Source organism: Myxocyprinus asiaticus, chromosome 20, assembly GCF_019703515.2.
Source record: "Myxocyprinus asiaticus isolate MX2 ecotype Aquarium Trade chromosome 20, UBuf_Myxa_2, whole genome shotgun sequence".
In the NCBI taxonomy this organism is placed as follows: Eukaryota; Metazoa; Chordata; class Actinopteri; order Cypriniformes; family Catostomidae; genus Myxocyprinus; species Myxocyprinus asiaticus.
The window spans coordinates 7,320,018-7,342,418 of record NC_059363.1 but is presented as its reverse complement, the minus strand read 5'-3'; the positions used below and the strand labels follow the sequence as shown (position 1 = coordinate 7,342,418).

At 40.0% G+C, this 22,401-nt stretch overlaps 1 protein-coding gene across 5 annotated transcripts in view; it reads right to left on the bottom strand.

Annotated features, from left to right (window-relative positions):
- Positions 1-22,401, bottom strand: part of LOC127410828 (ral GTPase-activating protein subunit alpha-1-like) — a 91,495-nt gene that overhangs the window by 9,110 nt on the left and 59,984 nt on the right. For all 5 annotated transcript variants that reach the window (XM_051646030.1, XM_051646027.1, XM_051646026.1 and 2 more), the window contains 5 exons: positions 22,160-22,231; positions 21,899-22,022; positions 21,575-21,730; positions 15,408-15,566; positions 14,051-14,178 (listed from right to left, as the gene is read on the bottom strand). In XM_051646030.1, coding sequence (XP_051501990.1) covers positions 14,051-14,178; positions 15,408-15,566; positions 21,575-21,730; positions 21,899-22,022; positions 22,160-22,231 — 639 coding nt within the window. The remainder of the gene's footprint in view (positions 1-14,050; positions 14,179-15,407; positions 15,567-21,574; positions 21,731-21,898; positions 22,023-22,159; positions 22,232-22,401) is intronic.

Genomic DNA, 22,401 nt, shown 5'->3' with positions numbered 1-22,401 from the left:
CAGATATGTAGAACTTTGTGAATGACTGTAAACTGTAAAACTATTTATTGAGCTCTATGCAGAATTCTGTGGCCGCTAATTCTGCAGGCTTACCATTTCCATTAAGGCATCTGTAGTCTCAGGTAGTAAGAACATTGTCTAAAAGAGCAAAAGGTCTGGAATTTACTGCAGTTTAACTGGCCAAAAACCACCCACTTAGAAAGGAACAGCCATCTAACTGACACACAAAGCGATCAATCACAGTCTGTTTTGGCAGTACGTGCTGTTAAGGGGCAGGGTTTAAATAATGGTGTGGAATTCTCTGTGAGTGATTGCACAAGGAAATAACAGTAAAATGTGTAGAGAGTCTAAGTACAGCACACAAAACCAAAAAATACAGACTATTTCACAAACACAATTCCATACATTAAGCAGAATATAAAGTTCTGCTCGCAAATATCCACTTTACTTGCTATTACGTGCTTCAAACGGACAAATCCAATTCCGAAAGGGTTGGGACAGTATAAAAAATGCAAATAAAAACAAAAAGGAGTGATTTATAAATTCTATTCACCCTGTGCAATACTGAAAGCACTACAACACAGATGTTTTTCCTTTAACATTATTATTATTTTAAACGTACACTCATTTAAAACCAGATGATTGCAACACATTCCAAAAAGTTTGGAAAAACCGCCATTGTGTTCTTCGGGCCAAAGAGGAAAAGGACCATCCAAGCTGTTATCAGCATCAGGTCCAACTCTGAATACCTTTAAAAGATCTAATGTCACTAACCTGGCAAAATATTGACAAATCCAGTTATAATTTTCATCCTCAAAAGCACTCGTTGTATCAACCCGGAACATTATGATGGTGCTTGTGTGTGCTTTTACTCATGGAAGTTCTATCAAACCAACCAATCAGATTAGTACTTACTAACTTGAGAAAGCGTCTTCCAGTTTTGTGAGCATTATGTATCAGACGGTTAGTGCACGGACTGTGAGAATAATGCATTTGGTGGACACCTTTTTTTAAGTGACAGTGCATTCAAGCTATACACAAAGCTATACAGTTTGAGTGTTCCCTGGGATTCAAACCCATGGCATTGGCTAGCATCATGACGGATAGCACCAGTTGAGCTACAGGAACCTGATAATGACCTCTAAGAACCAAACCAATGACCTCCAAGATACAGAGGGGCAACACCACACTCATCTCCACTTCTGGCACATGAACAATGACGAGTACAATCACCATGGTGACAATTTGTCACCGCTATCAGCATTACAATAAAAATAGTTGACATTTATCAGTGAGTATGCTACGACACACTTCATTATACTGAACAGATGTTTAAGTGAATAATAAAATACTGGGAAACAAAAAACGAATAAATGAAAACAGACCATCTCCAAGGACACGTGTGCTTGGAGCCGAGAGTTCTGGGACAATCAGATGACACATGGCCAACTGCGGCCAATATCTCCACTCTCCGTGAGCACAGCTATTCCCTGCTCTCGCCTTGCAAATTAACACGGCACAGTAGCTGACAAGGATAGTGAGAACATAGTCCCAAATAACACACACACACGGCTCATTTTAATTACACACATGCTCAGTCATTTTCTCCACATGATGTGGTTGTTATTATCTGTGCTGAGAATTCCTCCATAGGACATCACTGGCACCTTTCAAAAGGAACCCAGAACAGGATCTGCAGCCCCACAGAGAGTGCTACTGTCCGGCTGCCGAGCGGCTCTCGTATCCCTACACAGAACCTAGTGGGAAGTGCATGGAGGAGTCCACTCACTCAAACCACAAACCACAGGCTCTCCACAGGTGCTTTTGTTGAGACATGTCTGTCAAACCCTGTGAGAAATCACTCAGCCAATATACAGTAGTTCTCAGAACACCAGCCGCACTGCTTTAATGGAGCACTTCCAAGTTCATGTAGACCTCTAACTTGCGGTTAAAGGAATATTCCAGGTTCGATACAAGTAAAGGTCAATTCACAGCATTTGTGGCATAATGTTGACTACCACAAAAAATTATTTTGACTTGTTCTTTAAAAAAGGAAAAATCTGGATTGCATTGAAGCACTTACAATGGAAGGTAATTTGGCCAATCCATAAACGTTAAAATATATCCAGAATGTTAAAATTCTCACACGTTTCAAAAGTATAGCCACAAGACGTAAACAATATGCATGTTAAAATAATTTTAGTGTGATAAAATTTCTTACTAACATTTTCTGTATAAAGTTTTATCCAATTTTACTATTTCCTCGCCATAACGATGGAACATCAAAAAACTTAATGACTGTAAAAACAATGAATTACACAATTTTACAGCTCAAATAATACATTACTTTTAATAGAAGCAGTGTATGAGCTTTTATAATATTGGCCCCATTCACTTCTATCGTATGTGCCACACTAACATTAATTGTTTCTTTTTTTTTAAAGAAAAGGAGGGGCAAGTTGAAATAATTTTTTCCCTCCCCATTCTCCCTATCTTCCATTGGTTATACAAACATAGTCCTGCCTCAAACTCACATTATTGGTCAAGTCATTTTTGCTGTGTCAGGCAGGTCGGGATACTCAAACAAACAGGAGAATGTGTTGATAGCACCACAAAGCCACACTTCAAAAAAAAAATTTTTTTTTAGTGCTACACTTTTAAGTGAAATTAACCTACAAATTTATTACTTATAGTTGACACTACATATTACGCTGCTATACAAGAATTTTAACATTGAAAAAAAATGCACAAATCAGCTTTAAGAGAGTAACTTTTATCATAAGAAAACCTCAACAAATTAAATTCAGTTACCAAGATCTGAGCAGCCCAAATCCACTTGTAATTCTATGAACGCGACTATATATCTGAGCCCCATAATAAGCGACTGATGCAGTGAGAGACAGCAAGAGAGAGAAAAAAAAAAAAATCAGAAAAGTGACAGAGAAAAACATCACACAAATAATCAAATTTGAGGAGTTTTACAGAGTATAATTACAGAAATCTATGTGTGCCCTGAAGTGCAGGCTAATCGGTTTATTTTTCCATCTGATGCCTGCTGATATCATGACCCTAACAGTGATTTTATTAACGAGGCACGGTGCAGCGGCTGGCTGCCATAGCCTCATCATTATGGTCAATGTCTCCGCGTGGCGCGAGCAGATGAGAGGAGATAGCCAAGGCTAATGCACCGTTGCCTGGGGCTCCAATACACTGATCTGGACCTGGGCTCCAGCGTCACAGCCTCTCCTATTAATCTCCTCTGAAACCAAATTGGAGGGCTCGTGAAATACAGCCACGAGTACGGCCGGCCCGATTTATCGCCCTGTGTCCTGTCCCCGCGCCCCGGGGGGAAAGTGATGTGCGTGTTGCCGTTGCAAATGCAACATTTATTTAAAATTCATGATGCACAAGTCGGCACTAATGCTATCACAGAGAGGCACATGCACACCAAGCCACACGTACATGGCAGTCCTGATTAATATGAATAAGTGAAGGTGGGCTGGCCATCTGCCTGTATGAATGTCTTTTTTAAGCAGTAACCTGATTTTATGGTTCCAGGGAAAGTTGAGTTTTTTTCACAACTGCCTTCAAATGCCATGGCTATTAATTCTGTTAATCGCATTTATTTTTGCAGAAATGGTCAGTCAGAATGGGTATGAAGTGTGTTTATCTCCTATCACCTTTCAGCTGGTTTTGATATGCTTTTCTGTGACAACGGTCCAACTTGGATGAGTTAACAAAATCATTGGAATCCTAGAAAGGACTAGAAGGGATAGTTCACTATAAATGGAAAATTCTGTCATCATTTACTCACACTCATGTGGTTCCAAACCCTTTTTCTGTATAACACATGAGGAGATGTTAGGTGGAATGTTAGTCTCAGTCATCTCCTTTTCTATCTATGTATCTATTTAATCCCTCCCTCCATCCATCAATCCATCTCTCCCTCCATCCATCCGAAATGGATCACAAGCAGTTTTGCAGTGATCTAGGCTCTATGTCTCTGCTACAATAAACATACAAGAACCTCTCTGTGAGAAGCCTGCAGCGCATCCTAAACACCTTGTAAGAGTCAGCTCCACATTCCCCATCATCATGCACCCCAAGTGAGCTTGTTGTTTACCAATCTATCCCAAGCAGGAGGGGGCCACACAACAACAGATCTGTTTTACACACCTTCAACCTCACTCATTCACACACGTCGTTGTGTGACTGACTTGAAAGTTCAGGATGAAACTGTTGGAGACAACGGGTCAAAACGGTGGAGAAGGAGTGGCTCTGTGATTGACTGACACATTAATGTCATCATTGGCCACTGGGCTGAACCGTGGTGGAAAAACACTGACACAGGCAAAGCTACGTAGGGATGGGCGATACCACCTATTTTCTTTAATCTAGGACAATTTCGCTGTCTTTGATACCAATACAGATACCGATATTCAATTAAAAATGTTTGCAAATTCTGAGGATAAAACAGGCAAATATCCATTTAACATTATATATGAAAGCCATCTTTTTAAACTCTTAATAAGGCAAAACTTTATAGCTTATTATTTATAGCAAATACAGAACACAATACTAAAATGTTAAAATTAAAAGAATAGTTCACCCAATTATGAAAATTCGGTCAGTATCTACTCTAATCTCATACCAAACCCATATTACTCTTCTGTAAAACATAAAAGGTGAATTTTTAAAAATCTCTACAGGTTTTTTTTTAAGCCATATTATAAGTGAATAGTGACTCCAGCCTGTCAAGCTCGAAACACCATAAAGACACCTTAAAATCTGCACTACATTCAAAGTCTTCGATACAATCACTTTGATTGATCAACAAAATGTCTCTATTCGCTCTCAAATAAATCATATCATTATCATGTCGATAACATCTAACCTTGTGGTGATGTAGGCGTGGCTGAGCAACGTTTGAGGAGAGCGAGACAAGGAGAAGGAGAACGGTAAGGATTGACACCTGTGGGAAAATATCTCTAACAGCTGTTCTGTGTTTCAGTGAGAGCTGGAGGGGGATAAAAGGGGTGTCCAGACTGCCGGAGGGGGAGAGAGAGACGCACGACGCTGGCTGTGTCGCCATACATTTTATGTTGTGCTGAAAAGCAAGTTGTGAATGCTGAAAAATGATTAAAAATAAAACTCACGTTGGATTGTTTACCCGGCTCCCGCTTCATCCTTAATAAAGACAGCAAGATAATTGTCACAAACCTCACTGGTTCTTATCAGGTCTGGTCACAAAAAGTTAGGATATTTGGTAATTTGTTCATGAGACATGAGGAGAACCAATGAGGTTTCATGTTATCAACTTAGCCACTTTATTTGATTTAAGTGTTTTATTAATATGATTTTTAGAGCTAATGACAGCTAAAATTTTGTTCTGTTCATCACACAAAGTGATCATATTAAACAAATGTGGAATATAGTGCATGAGTCATACTGTTTACTTCTAGTGTGTTTATGTGGTGTTTTATTTTAAATTTTTTGTCCTTTTAAAAGCTTAACATGCCGAAGTCACTATTTTGTGTTTCAATGAAATAAAGTCATATGAGTTTGGAACAACATGATGGTGAGTAAATGAAGACAGAATTTTCATGTGTGGTTATTATTCCTTTAAGATGAGCGGAAGGAAAAACAGTTAATTTCCTACACAATATTTTGCTGTTATAATTTCATTATTATTTTATGCATGAATTTTTAAGCTAAAAAAAAAAAATCACTTAGAATCAATATTTTATGACTGGATCAATCCTCTCGATACAACATCTGTACCGAAAGTATTGACACTTAAGGATCAATACTTAGCGATAGGTGTCACTCAACAGGCTGAAGGAGTACTAAAGTAGTTATTAACAGGGGTAGGAGCTCTGAGCCAAAACAAATACTAATGCAAAAATTTGAAAAATAAAGAGATAAACCAAGGCAGCAAAAGAAAAATGGCGAAAGCAATTAAGCATGACCCCCCCCCCCCCCCCCACACCTTAATCTGTCACCCCCCTTCCTCTTTTTTTATTTGACGGGACAATTAGTGAATAGCGCAAACCTTCCATCCCCCTTCACACACACATACACACACCAGCAAGCCACATCGTTACTGGGACACAATAGGGCCCATTGTGGGAGCTGGCAGTGTGGTAGCACTGCCCGTTAGGTGTTTGGCTGTGGTTGCGTAGTGAGTGTGTGTGTGTGTGTGTGTGTGTGTGTGTGTGTGTGTGTGTGTGTTTGTGAGCAGGCTGCTCAAGCATGGGGACAAAAGGGGAATCGCTGGCCTACTGCTTCCATCAGCTCGGTTGCCTTTGGAAAAGCCAGTGTCAGAAGGAAGAAGGCTATGACCCAAAGCTCTTCCACCCTCTCCACTATCACGCCCTGCCATATGTTGACCCCAGCAGCCCTGCACTTATCACTGCCAATCAGCAGCCAGCGGGCCTGCCCCTGCTGTCACGCCAGAGCTGGCACAGTCCCACACACACCACTGGACTGGCACGGCCAATGGGGAAGCCTCTTAGCTCCTTTCCCCCTCCTCAATTGCTGCGTCCCCAGCCTCGCAATCGACCACTGACAGATGGAAGATGGCCGTGACTCTTAGAGTTTTTTTTTTTTTTTCTGTATTTCATCATAGAGTCCAAGCCAACACAACCCAATCTCCCCCCCGACCAACTCACAGCCGTGAGCCAGACAGATCAGATAATATGGGCTACTACTGGTGTTCGTGAAGGGGTTTACAACGCTTGAAGGACCAGATCTAGGTCCACTCCATTCTAGGATGCGTTACAACAAAGCTACCAGCTGTTGCGAAGAGCAATCCGGGAGTCTGAGGTCAAGAGAGGCCAACTAGCTCTAATCAGACTGTGCATTTTTAAATGCGATCCCCACACTTCCACGTCGACACTAATGGCAGCCCATGCACGCACACACAGGCGTAAAATTGTATCACTCAGTCCCAACATGGTACCCTGAGAGACTGAGGCTGGCTGGAAGGCCCCAAGCTCGGGCTCTTTTTCACGCACAGCCACTGGATTACTTCGTCACTATCTGCGGTTTAACCCTGTTATGTTTGCCCAACATTCATAACACTGACCCACGCCAGCTACCTGCTATCTGTGCTGTTTTTTTCCCTCCCTCCAACAGACATTAAGACCAAAGAGGCCCCTTTCTCTCCATTCCAGGCCCTAATTTCACAGTCATGCCGAATGAGGGATCAGTGTGTGGTGAGGCAGATGGACACAGCCCCAGGCCAAGAGAAGGAACTGGAACTTCAAGTCAGGCACAAGAGAGGTTGGGGTGTGTTGGCTTCGTGAACGAGAGAAAAGCGGGAGGATGAGAGAAAGAGAAGTGAAAAATGGATGAAAAGAAAAGAAAGTAAATAAAAGAAGAGAAATCATCTCTGTGCACATTTACAAAAGCACATGCACCTCCTGCTGTTCTATTTTTTAAAAAGGTGTTTTCAGGGCAAAAAGGACATTCTTGTGATGTAGCTTGACAAAGGCCGACTGTCGAAAAAAATAAAGCTAACACTAAATCTAGATTACTTACCTTGCAATGTGTGTCTACTGAGCTAAAGAGGGACCTCAAGTATTTAGTCGATTGCTATGTTTGTTGCTGGTGCATCATTTGAACATTTCCAAATTAGGACTTCTTTTGGAAGAATAGCACCTCATGTGTATCTATACAAAATTTAATTGCCTCTGTTTTGCAATGCCACGGCACAGCACACAATGTACTTTGGGAGGAAGAAAATAAGCTTGCTTATAACATGCTCAGCACAGTGGAGGTCTTTAAGACCAATGTATTCTTTTCCTGTGTACCTCCTCTTCTTTCCAATTACACAAATCAACACAAACACTGACTGACAAAATGCAGTGTTATCTCCTTTTTTGCCACATGACAAAAGCAGACATTCAGGTGAAATTGCCAGAGAAAATGTTTATTTTTTAATTAGATAAAGAATCTAGGAATTATGGGTTAGTTCAACCAAAAATTTTAAGTCTGTCATTTTCACAGCCCCATGTTGCTCTAAAGCCATTTTACTTTCTTTCATGGAACACAAAAAAGAGATGTTATGCACTATGCATAATGTTCATGCAGTTTCCATACAATGAAATTGAATGGTGAGCTCCAACATGCACCATAAAATCACCATAAAACTACAAGCAGACAAGCAATTTGCATTTTTTCTGGTTAAAATATTGGTCCACTTACAATACATAACATTTGAGATATTCAATATTCAAATCAGCAAACAGCTGTTTAAGGTTGAACAAGTTACTAATGGGATTCAAAATAAATGCAAAGACAAATTTTAGAATTCACATATCCATTCACAAACTGCCAGTATGCGATAACATTGGAGGAGCTTGGCGAGGTAATTAAGGCCTTGCCTACAGGCAAGGCTCCAGGGCCAGATGGCTTTGTAGCTGAATTGTTAAGCTCTTATGCTACAGAATTGGTCCCACATTTGCTAGAAGTTTATACGGAATCATTAAAGAATGGAAAGCTTCCACCAACCATGACACAAGCCCAGATCAGTCTGATACTTAAAAAGGACAAAGATCCAAGTGAGTGTAAGAGTTACCGTCCAATTTCCCTGATCCAGCTAGAGGTTAAAATATTGTCAAAAATTCTGGCTAACTGACTGAGTAAAGTTATGACATCTCTTATACATATAGATCAGGTGGGGTTTATTCGGGGCTGTAGCTCTTCTGATAACATTAGGTGTTTTATCAATATCATGTGCTCTGTGGCGAATGATCAGACTCTGGTCGCTGCCATCTCACTTGATGCCGAAAAGGCATTTGATATGGTAGAATGGGATTATATTTTTAAGATTTTGGAAATATACGGGTTCGGGAATACTTTTATTGGATGGATTAAGTTACTATACAGACACCCGGTAGTGGAGGTACAAACAAATTGATTAATTTCAGATTATTTTCCTCTGGACAGGGGCACCCAGCAGGGTTGCCCTCTTTCCCCATTATTGTTCTGTCTTGCCCTGGAACCATTAGCAGCCACGATTAGAAGGGAAGATGATTTTCCAGGGGTGGGGGCGGAAGGTATAAGCTTTTGCTTTACGCAGATTATATTTTATTATTTGTTTCTGACCCTACTATATCAATGCCTTGCCTCCACAGAATTATTAATTCCTTTTCTAAATTCTTGGGATACAGAGTTAATTGGTCTAAATCTGAAGCTTTTGCTCTGACAGCGTTCTGCCCAGTAATGGCTTTTCAGCCGGGCACCTTTCAGTGGCCTAAACAGGGCATTACGTATTCGGGTATTTTATTTCCAGCAAATTTATGTGATTTAGTTAGTTAATTTTGACCCTTTAATAAAAAAGTTTGAGCGATGTGGACAGGTGGGCTTCACTACATTTATCTATGACTGGAAAGTTAATGTTATAAAAATGAATTGTATTCCAAAATTCAACTATCTACTACAGTCTCTCCCCATTGAAGTTCCCCTCTTTTATTTTAAACAATTTGATAGTATTGCTAAATCTTTTATCTGGAATGGTAAACGTCCTCGGATGCATTTTAACAAGTTACACAGGCCAACTGACAAAGGTGTGTCTCCCAAAGATTTTGTTTTACTATTATGCTTTTGGCGCATTGGTCGCTTCCGCCTGAGAGAGCTCCTTCCTGGCTCTTTATTGAACAGGATGTCCTTGCCCCTATCTTGCCATTGCAAAGTCTTTCTACCAAGCTGCCCAGAGAAGTAAAGACACATCCCGTTATCTCACAGATGCATTTAGTGTGGACAAAAGTTTCCCACGTGTTCAATTCGGACATTTACCTGAACGTTGCCGCAAGTATTTGGTTAAACCCTAAATTGTGCATTAACAAGTCCCCTTTCTGCTGGACAGAATGGATTGAGAAGGGAGTTGCTATGCTGGGTGACCTGTATGAAAATGGAGCGTTGAGATCTTTTGAAAATATTATACAGTGGTTTGTGATTCCCGGATCTCAATTCTTCATGTACTTACAGCTGCGCCATCTACTTTGCACCATCTTTGGGTGTAGTACGCAGCCCTCTAAAGCAGCAAAAACTCTTGAGATGGTGCTTGCTGCTTTTGGAAAGGGTCAAAAGGCTTCAGTGTACTATTGCTGGCTAATTCAGAGTTTAGGGGACAGGGTTTTAAAATCTCTTAAGAAGTTATGGGAGAGAGACTTGAATTTAGTACTGGAAAATGGAGAATGGGGTTAGATTTAAAAAAAACATCAAGTCTGCATCTAGAGATGCAAGGGTGTGCCTCATTCAATTTAAGATTCTGCATCGTTTTTATTAGACTCCCGCCAGATTGTATAGGCTTGGCCTTAAAGACACACCCACTTACTGGTGATGCCAGTTGGAGGATGGGAACATAGCCCATGTTTTTTGGTCCTGTATTACGATTCAAGAGTTTTGGTTCAAATATTTGTTTGTGATGTCTTGGTCATATTTTGCCCCAGACTTTGTATTTTGGGTGATGGGGCAGGTATTAATATAATGAATAAGCATGTAGAGAGCTGGGTCCTTACCAGCATGATGATTGGCAGGCAGGTAATGCTAAGGGGAAGGAAGTCGGCTGATGCGCCCTCATTTCATGAGTGGTGCACAGAGCTGGGCAGAGTGGCGGCGTTCGAAGAGATGGCACATAGACGGTTGGGCAGTTTGGGTGCATTCGGGAAGAAGTGGGGCAATTATCTGGCCTTCTTAGAAGGTTGCCAGGGAGGAGCAGTGGAGAGAGATGAGTTTTATTAAAAATTATATGTGGAACCCTTTTTCTTTTGTGTTGGTTAATTGTATATGTTTTTGTTATGTCATTGAGTATTATCTTTAGACTGTTTGTTTATATGTGTGTCTGTTGTTATTTAATGATTGATCACTGGGATGTATGTTGGGTGGCGGGTGGGGGGCAAATAATTGTTAAAAGGTGATTGTGTATTCTTGTGTTGTTTGTTTATATTTGTGTTTGGAATCAATAAAAAATTGTTAATTTCAAAAAAACAAACTGCCAGTAGATGCTATGGTGGTGAGATGGGTTCCAGTTCATCCTGTTAAATACATAGATGTCTTGATCATTTAAGAACATCACAACACATTTAGCCTAATTTATTACAGTGGTTGTGCTTTGGAATTTAAAAACAGCCACTTGCTATCACAGTGTGTGCGATTACTTCGTGAAAAGTTCAAATCTACCATAAGCAGTTGTGGGGAAATTGGGTCTTATAAGAACAGAAGCGACAACAATGATGGTGATACTGACGTAAAATCCTGATCCACTGATCCTAATGAAAGCATGTTTAAGCTGCACTTTTTGGGTATTTTCAGCTCAAATTAAGCAAAGTATTTATTGAAAGAAGTTTTTTCTTGGGTGCCAAAACAACCCGGAACTGCCTCTAATGCATGTTTGTTTGTAAACAGTTTCTACATCTATACTCAATATACAAGTCTTTGTGTTTCATGAAAGAAAGTCATACAGGTTTGGAACAATATGAGGATAAGTAAATGATGACAGAGCTTTAGTTTTTAAGCTAACTAACCCTTTACTAATGGCTTGCTCCTTGCAGGGATCAAACCAGCAACCTTCCGGTTACATGCTCTGCACTTAAACCAATACACCACAAAATCCCTTCAGTAATGGCTTCAGTGATATGAGGATTTTGAAGGGACAATTAGGTTACATCACTCTCTGTCTCTGTGCAATAACTGCATGTGGCAGCACTATCAACAGGTAAGCAAGAGATACTGTGACTTCCTTCCTTGCATCCCTGAGGTCCTTTCTATCTCACGGCCCGCTTCGTTTCAGGAGAGCAGCTCGTCTGGCACATAGATCTTCTAATCACTGCTAGCCTGCCATCTATCCCTCACAGTCATCAGTTATTCGCACAGGATAGAGAGAAAAGAGGGAGTAAGAGCGCTCAAAGAGGGAGGGATAGTTTCAAAATAAAGGGAATCAGACTGATAGAAAAACAGACCGAGAGAGAGAGAAGAGAAAGACAGAGAAAGAGAGAAAAGGTTTGGAGAGACATCCGTCGATAATGACAGATTACTGTAATTCAGGCTGTCAGGAGCATCGACCTGTGCGGCTCATGCCAATCAATAGCTCAGTCCACTATCGAGCTTCGCGCAGGCACACAGATGGGCGAGATTGCTGCGAGCGAAAGACTCAAGCTGAGCCAAACAATCTCTTTTGCTTGGAGGACATGGCAGATGAGAATCGCTTTTCCCCCTTCTCTGTTTCTCTCGGGGGGGTTTTCTACCTCCTTGCTGTCTTTGCTTTGTTTTCTGAAAGTAGTATCTTTTTGATAAGAAAAGAGTGCTTTTAAAGAGAGTTTAAAGGCCATAGCTGGATCAGCTTGGCACAATCTTTGGTGCAAACAAGCCAGAGAAACTGAAATTAGACTTGGGTGAAAATGTTTAGATGTTGAACACTATTATTCTGGGCCCTATCATTTGGGTCCCTCCTTTACTGTAAATTAATGGAATTTATTTCTCCCCTTTTATCACCCAACAAGTGAAAATCACAAGTCTGATTACAAGTCTAGCACAGCTCTCCTCAACGAGCCAGATGATTTGAGGTATCATTCACGTCTGTAGCACAAATGGTGTGGGATGAGTTTATTATGTCCCAATGTCTATTTAATTAAAATGTAGGGTTGGAGATGAAAAAAAAACAAACAAAAAAAAAACAACCTAACTCACAAGTACAAGCAAAAGTAAAAGTGATTGTCAGTATTGATGTACTTTAAGTTACACAGGTGAAATTAGCTATGAAATATTATTTTATTATAAGCAATGACATAATATGTTAGTCTATGACAAGATAATGACCAAAGATGCTGAAATAACCTGAACAATAAGACTGAGAACTATGGCAGAGATTGAGAGAGAGTGAGAGAGAAACACGTGCAAATTGTCAGAGAAGCATTTCAAAAGCAGGCACTGAGGGATGATCAGAGCGATTCCATCACCTGCCTGGCTGGGTGAGCAGACAGCAGTGCTCTACATGTGAAGAGCCGAGAAATAAGACATCAATAATTATCGAGCGGCTCTACTTGCTCCCGCTCTGATCCAGATCCCAACCTGACCGTTCGCCAGTCAATCTGTACATACGTGAGCCATGTAAGTGTGGCAGGGAGAGCAGGTGAAAAATGAATCAAACCGTTGGCTGATTAATCATTCTCACATTCACATACGTGCATGCCCACACAGTAAGCAAAACAAACTTAGGCGGTAGCGATTCCTACCAAGTCGATTAATGAGGGCTAGTTTATCAGAATGTTTTCCTACATGTTTCTTTGGTTATGATATTATTAGTGGCAGTGATTTAATTAGCATGCTTTGCTTTAGCTGTCAGACAGTTTGTATTGTAAAACCTTTAAAATCATCCCCATTAAATGCATCGCTGCTGTAGCCATGCACATAAGGTTACACATCTTGCGTCATTTTTTTGAGCATCCAATCAAGAGTGTTGTGTTTTTAAAGGAATAGTACTAAAAACAATGTGATCTGAACATGTGCGCAACTGTGCACAAGCTTCTCTCATGGCGCTAAAGAGCATGCAATGGACGTCAAGATTTTACATTGTTTCTCAACAAAACCTATCATATGCCTTCAGAAGACTTGGAATATGACGCGGGAGTCGCACAGTCTACTTTTATAATACTTTTGTGTCTTTTTTCACACAGGTTTGGAACAACAAAAGGGTGTAAAGTATGACTGAGTTTTCCTTTTGGGGTGAACTATTCCTTTAAGACTGCATGTCAAGCTAAAAATAGTTCCATTCCATTGCCTTACAATAATATTTTTTTTTTAACATAACAATTTATCTTATGTAAACGCCCCCTAAAGAAATGCATACAATCAAGTCTGAGCCCAAATTATACAGGGATTCCTTATGACCGATTAGCTGACTAGTCATTCAGGCAACCCACTGACTGGTCGAATTTGAAAATATGTACATTAGTGATACCGTATGCTTTATTTAAATACACGTACTACAACCCTAAGCATGACAAAAGCAACCATCCAAACTCATTAAAATCTGGAAAAAGGATACAAATTTTGGTAGAGAGGGATCAGGGATTTCAGTGCTCTGCTGGCGTTGATTGCCGTGGCTCGGACAACTGTGGGTAAGATCTTTCCATCCACTATCGCCCCATCAAACAATGGTCCGAAGAATGGCACCTGCAGAAAATGAAATTGACATGACAATTGAACCACCCAAATTAGCTACAAAAACCATTACACAAATGTTGAGAATCTCAAAGTATGAACAAAACAAACATTTCAACCTGGATTAAAGCCTATTCAAACCCACAAGTCAGAATTTTATTCAGCATGAAAAGTGTGCTAACACAAATCACTCTATGACCATCTTCAAATCGAGTTTGAAATATCATACTGCATTGATTTATTGTTTTATACAGGATTTTTAAACAGCTCGGATGTCAAACAAGTCATTCAGGCATTCAAACATCTGAGCACGATGAAATATCAGCATCGGACTTGAAAAGAATTGTTTTGGTGTGAAAAATTGTTCGCAAATATTGGTGTCGCATCAGACTTATAGACACCATAAAAGCTGCAGCAGTAGCCTCTAAATTAGGACCAAGAACCAGTAAACAAAACATTTCTTTAAAGGAGACATGGCAGTGCCAAATCTGCAAATGTATATGGCCTGCTCTTGCAAACCTGACATTAAGTCACAAAAGATACAGTGAATAGGTCTTGTGCAGTGAAATAGGCCTTAAATGGACTTTCATAAAAGCCAGGCCTCTTGCTTTATCTCCCCATCTTTCTACATTTCCTCTGACTGCATGAAAGACGGAGCCTCTCATCTTGTCTCGGATCCATCTCCACAGCGGAATTCGATTCTGACAATCCCATTCATTCAATTAGGCCTGACATAACTTCGCAGGATGCAAAGGCTGCTAGTGCCCAAAGACAGATGTGCTTCTACTGTCTCCTGCACTTGAGCTGATTTACAAAAAACAAACAAATATTTTTGCTTCACTGTATACCAATTTGCACAGCAACTAAAATCATTCTCCATTCTCAAATTATGAACAACAGTTTCAGGAAATTCTGATTCATTTTAGCAAATAGGTCTGTTCAGACACTTTGCTTCAATGAACGGATTCAAAAAACTAATTCACTCAGAATGTTTTCCTGTGATATCCTGTACATGATTTTTTTGTTTTTTGCAGTGAAATAAATATTTAGTTAGCTAATGTTGTTTAACATTTGGTTTTTAATAGATTAACTCCCGAAAAAAGTTCTGTTTTGGAGTCAAGTGATTTCCAAATGAATAATTAAAATAAATAAATAAATATAAATAAAATAAGGATTAATTTACAAATATAACTATTTATAGACAGGAATCAGGAATAATAAAACTGTTTTGTCCCACTCACCTCAGGCTTTTTGATGATCTGGATGCTGTACATGTGGTTCTTCATGGGGTAGATGATGATCAGCACATCACCAAATTCAGTAGGTATGATGCCCCTCCGATAGTCCCGCGAGTGCTCTGACCACACTATGTGCACTTCATCATTACCCAGGTGTCTTAACTACATGGAGAGAGAAGTTAAAAGTGAGAAATATAGCTGCAAGCAGCAATTACAGGGGCCAAGCACTTAAACAGCAGAGTAAGCAGCTAAGCAATCATATCTGAATAATCCAATGGGACTAAAATCATCATTTTAAATCAAGCAGTTTGAAGGATTTTTGTAAATATAGGTGGTGCTGTCCTGAAACACTGAATCTCAGGACATCATCATGAGGTCTAATACCAAGTTTTGTATTGGTATCATGATTTTAGCCCAAAGTATTCAAAAGTTATAAGCAGAATTAGCAATTTTCCAGATTTCTGCACCACTAAGTGGCGCTGCACCCAAACTGCTCAGGTACCCTCATGGCATGGTGGTGAAAATAAACCAAGTTTAATTTCAATACACCAAAGCGTATTGGAAAATAAGTAAAAAAAAAAGTTTAATGTCCCTAAAGTTCAAAAGTTTAGGCTGAAACGTGTGTGCAACTTTGAACTGTTGGTGGCGTTAGAGAGAGACCCCATGTTTAGCCATGAGATTTTTATCTTTATCATGTTTATCTAAATACTATGCTACTTACTTAAAGTACACTTATTATTGGGATTGTTCAATTAGAGGAACCATAGGTTAAGCACCTTACTCAAGGGCAAATGATGGTAGCTTATGGATAACCCCTTTGTCGGGGTTCAAACCTGCAATCTTTCAGTTACCAACCCAGATCTTTTTTTTCTTCCTTTTTTTAATCCCCTTTTCTCCCAATTTGGAATGCCCAATTTCCACTACTTAGTAGGTCCTCGTGGTGTTGCGGTTACTCACCTCAATCCGGGTGGCAGAAGACAAGTCTCAGTTGCCTCCACTTCCGAGATCGTCAATCTGCGCATCTTATCACGTGGTTCGTTGTGCATGACACTGCGTAGACTCATGGAGGCTCATGCTACTCTCCGCGATCCACGCACAACTTACCACGTGCCCCGTTGAGAGCGAGAACCACTAATCGCGACCATGAGGAGGTTACCCCATGTGACTCTACCCTCCCTAGCAACCGGGCCAATTTGGTGGCTTAGGAGACCTAGCTGGAGTCACTCAGCACACCCTGGATTCGAATTTGCGACTCCAGGGGTGGTAATCAGCATCAATATTTGCTGAGCAACCCAGGCCCCCAACCCAGATCTTTACCCAATAAACTACACATACATATGTGTGCACACAAAAAAGGTGTACCCAGAGACTAAAAAGAACACTAGCCAAGCCCAAGTAGCATTGGGTGTACCTTTCAAGAGCAGGTCGACAATAAACAGTGTATGGACAGGCAGGCGTAAAGAAAAGAAGCCAAAGCTGAGAAATAAGTGTGTGCGCACGATGTGGCACAGCCGGCCGCGCTGACACGCTTTAGTGTCTAGTTAACATGGTTTAGTTGCTATCGGAAGATCGTGCTCTCGATAGCCTCTCCAGCAGCCCTTGCAAATTCAATTTGCCTGAGAAAAGTCAAGATAGGTGATGCAGCACAGGGACGGACCTAATCTAATTTGGGTGGAATATAGCTGTGTGTGGTGTGGAGGTCCCCTCAGCTCCCCTGCGGGGCAAGGACGATGGTCCAAAACCCTCCACCGGGCCAAACCACCCCGCACGTCACTTCACCCCTCGCTCAAATTACAGCCATGAATTACATACAGCCTTTAGCTATGCAGCCGCAAAACAGGGCTGCCATTTCGTTTGAGGGTGTGTGTCTGTATGACAAAATGATTGGAGTTTTATTGGATAAGGTGGTCTGGACTGAGAGATTCTCTTTCATCTCAGCCATCTTTGTTTGAATTGTGTAATATCATTCTGAGAAATGCCACATTTATTTGGCGGATAGTGGCGCAGAGTGTGGCAACACTCTGGCAGAAAGTCTTGCATCAAACAACATGTGCTCATTTTGATAAGGATCTATAAATCTGCTTTAGATCACTTTAAACAAAGTATAATGTGTTTAAACAGCCAAGTCACTTCCATGAAACAACAAATAGTTAAATTTTGTAAAAATGTGCAGGAAAGAAATGTCTGAATTAGTGCTTTTACGTGCACAATCTTACACTGATTATGCATAATCGGCACAGGTAGATGTTTGCCCAGTACCCAAATTTTGTGTTGCATGTAAACGCTGGCGTTCTTATCTGCTTATCTAAAGTGCACAAGTGTTGTGCGCATGCCTGTTTACATTTTGACGTGTTTTCTTGTGTTGACAGATTTTCTGAATAAGCAGATTTTTGGTAGTTATCAGTGTATTTATTGGTGATAAATGCACTCAGGAATGGTGATCTTTTTTACCCTATTTAAGACAATGAGAAACAGATTTAAAAAACAGGGGCCTTGAGGGTTTTTCAGAATTTTAAACGTTCTATCTTCTACACCTTTGAAGCATTATATTTGTTTCTTTTAAGTCCCCTTGAAATGTTAAGTCAAGATTGCTTTCGTCAAAAACAGTTGTAAATTGTTTAGTTTTCCAACCTTAAGTCCATTTTGCACAATGAAAGAAACTGAAGTTCTTTCCTGGATGAAGTAAAGCACCCTAGGTAAACGAAACCTGCATTTATACTAGGTGCAACATCATTTTAAAATTAGTTTGTTGCAGAAAACCACCTTTGTGCACTCGTCGACACCTTCGTGTATTCGTCGAACATCAGATTGGACCAAGTACTAACATACTAAACAGCCATTGTTAAACAAATATGGGCAGTCATATGTTAATGTGCTCATGATTGTGACACCATAACCATGATGATTTCAGTTTCTGAAAGATCAGTTTCTGCATCTTAGTTACCATAAATGGGGAGAGAGCCTTGTATTGTAAACATAAAAAAGAACATCTACTTTACATAATACATTGAACTCTTACTTAAAACAAAGGCAGACTGAAAAACTACCGATTTCCTAAGGAGTTCAAGAGTTCCCTCTGTCCACTTACCTGTAGAAGGCCTTTTAGATTGTAGGCAGCCATTCTTTTCATAGCCCTCCTCTGTCTTGAGCACTTTCAAGTGGTGAAGCTGTGCTTGGGTGAAGTGGGTTATAGTACCTCACTGACCCAATCATTCACACCTCATCATTAAACCTAACCCAGGCTAATCGGAGGGTTGGGATACAGCTCTGCCGAGAGCTGCACTTTTGTGTTTCTAGGTTCCCCGTAGAGAGAACAGCTCCTCTGTGCAATAAGAGCAGAGAAAAGAAGTAATGACTCCTAACAGCAGTACTTTATTCTCTTTTTCTACCTCCCCCACTGGCTTTTATTTCTGTCTCTATTTTATTTAAAAGGGATGCCGAACTCTTTGTATCTTTTTCTCACTCTTTTCCCGCAGTCATTGTGACCTCACATAGAAGCATCACTCTTTATTTTGCCTATCTTTTTTTTAACAATTACAAATGTCTGCCTGCATGGGTATTTTTTTCTGCTCACATGGGCAGCACAAATTTAATAATGTGTCGCATTAGCCTTAATGAGCTTGGCTTGGAGTCTGCGATATAGGGACATTTGTGGAGTGGCCAGCCACGTGCCGAATGACCAATCGCTTGTCATTACAACTGTCCCCTTACTTCCTCACTCATACGTCTTCTGGAGCAAAAGAGGAGGCGATGAGTGCTAATGCTCCCCAAAGACTTATTAATGAATTCTGATGGAAATATCAGTAATATCGAGACAAGTGACAGTGGGGAGGAGGAGGGGGGTACAGAAGTCCTTACAAGGAAGTTTAAGAGGGGTTTTGTTGGGGTGACCCTAATTAGATTACCACGTTTAGTCTGAAACGGTCTTGCCATATTGTGTCTTCCCTGTTTTTATGAGCTCAGATGAACAGGCTGAGCAGGTAGCTTTGAGGACAAAAGCTAGATTGTTATAGTCTTTAAAAAGATAGTTCACTTCAAAATGAAAATTCTGTCATTTCCTCACCCTCATGTTGTTCCAAACCCCTATGACTTTCTTCCGTAGAATACAAGAGGAAATTTACATTTCTTTTTAAATTAAAATGTGATTTTAATTTGAAAACATACTCAACATTCACAAGACAAAACTCCTTCCCCAGTCCACCCGAAACCATTAAGTGAAATGAAGAAAAAGTAGGATTTAATGTCAAAACCATGTGCATGATAACATATGACTGTCCATGCTAACTGATCAGTGGCTTATTAGCATTTAGCAACCTGGTCCGCACTGTGAAATATGCCACTATGAAGTAGTTTGTCAATCAAAAAGAAGTCATTTAAAAAGGGAAGTCTTTAAGGTACAGTAGTAAAACAAAAATGCTTAATTCTAAGGGTCAGAGAGGTGGAGGAAAACAGTCAGGTAAAACGTAATTTACTAAGGCTGTCAATCGATATATTTTTATTTATTAATTGCACAGTTTTCTGTGATTAATAATGAAAAATCACAATTAACAATAGTACATGAAACACTACAACAAACATTAAAAAACAACCATAAACATATTTACTTTATACATAGTCTCAAAAGACTTGCAAGAAATTTGTTAGTCATCATTTTTTTTAAATAATTGTAATAAGTCATACATGTTAAAGCTGCATATTGGAAGATTTATTTGGTTAAAAATGAATAAAATGCCTTTATTGATTGAGTACATAAAAAAACTGTGTTCAAAACAATGTCATTACCGTACCCCGATTCACTACGGTGAGCCTACAAAAATGATTTGTATTTTGAGCTGTTGGGTCGGATTTGGCGCAAAATCGCAGGCTTATGTTGTTCATCCTTACTTCATTACGTCATGTTCGTAAACACAGAAAAGTAGTACGGCTGTCATGGCTGGGGAAACTACACTGCTCAGTTCAGTCAGTCACTGTAACACAGTTCAGGACAGCATCTCTGCAGTTTGGATGGATGTTTATCTGTTAACTGCTTGTCGAATTTCTTTATTTGCTTTAATCCCTGGGTATGCTGTCTGGTAGGATTGTTGAAGCTTATATTACTTGTCATGCTCATATGAATTGAACAATACTCATGTGTTAACCAATCGCGATCTACATATCTACATATTTGTACATGTCGTAAAATCAATGGACATTTTGTAATTACAATTTGGGCAAAATCTTCAGGCATTTTCCAGTGGACTTTTTAACAATAGGATCAAATGGGCAGATTCAAACTTTATCGGCAAGGGAAACATAAGTGTACATTGCCAATGCATTATAAGACACTATAAATACAGATACAAAACGTATTGAATACTGACATATAATTCACTTAAGTTTAAAATCTCAAAACTATTATGTTCTCTGGCTGCCAATTAGTCTCTCAAGTATACCTGGCTGCAGCTTGCAGAACATCCTGATCATTCTAACGGGATGAGTCCACTGGCGTTTTCAACTCATTCTAATGAATCCACCTCATGTGCGTGGCGCTTGGCTCCCATTGAAATGAATTGAAAACGGCCGCCTTGCTTCGCTTACCACGCGCCAGTGGACACGTACCGTCAGTCTCTGTCGTGCACACGCTGGGTCTCTCTTTCCCGGTTTCGCTGCTAAATGTGGTTCAGATTAAAGTAAGAGTGTTTTTGGCCAATGTGAAAAAATACAGCAGCTTGCCTGTATCACTCCCAAGCCTGGTTCACCACTTGCAGGTGAAGTCTCCATTCTCTGTACAGTAAATCCACTCCCAAATTTTTTATGCCTGGGATATATGTCGCGCATAATGAATAAGCGTGCACTGCTCAACACAATCGGTTTCTGTATAAGATGTGCAGTTGAGTCGAGCGTGTACCTTCTGAATGTATATATGTTGATTTATTAGTGTAGTCTCAGGGAATGGAAAAAAAACACAATACTGAATTAATTGAATAAATGTTTTTTAACATGTTAAACAAAAACTATTAAATCACAAACATTAACGTGTTAAATTTCCCAGCCTTATAAATGACAGTTTTTGGTGCAAGAAACCTTGACAAAACAATTTAGGTAGTAATGCTACAAAAGTGTAAAATATGATCTCCATAAAATAAAAAAAAAATTGAAAAACAACAAGACGGCACCTTTTGCAAGCTTACCTTTTTAGTGAGTGAGTCGTCGGAGTCCGGAGGCATGCGTGTGGACACGTGGAACATCACTTCTACTGTAGAGGTGGCGAAGTAAGGCATGGTCAAACCAGTGCTTTTGTTCCGCTGCAGGCCCCCCATGAAACCACAGTGACTTGTTAGGTTCACCTAAATCAAAGAAAAGAATGTTAGGGTTTAATGCACACATTTCCCCAGCATTGGATATCAGATAAAAACAAAATACCAAATTTTTGCCTCAACACAAAAAACTGCAGGACCACATCCAAAAACTGCATGCATGCTAAGAAAGATGAGAAATAAGCAAGTAGGGTTTACCTCCCAGCCAAGGCCTGATACAAAGTCTTCATATGCCTGACTCCCGGCAGTGTTGGACAGAATAGAGTGCTTGTCCTCTTGCCCTTCTGCCACGTAAAACACGGCAATCTTGTGTGTTTCACGACTGGACATCAGAAAATAATGTAAATTTAGAAATCAACAAAGAGTGCATTTATATTGACAGACAATTTCAAAATAAGTGCTAAATGCTCAGATTAAGAATGTACAGACAACACTGGATAAAAAGCTTGAGGAGCACACCATTGTCTTGAATCCAGATTCTTCAGCTCTCTCAGTAGTTTTTCGTTCTTCTTCAGGAGGTGGAAACTGTTTCTGGAGACAGGATTTTTAAATATTAGAGCATATGCAAGAGAATATTCTTAAATTGACTGCTCTTAGCAGTCAACTGTCTTTGATAATGCTTTGACACAGAGAGGCCAGCTACAATGGCTATAAAAACAACCTGACCATTCTGTATGTAAGGAAACACAAGTCGTAATAGG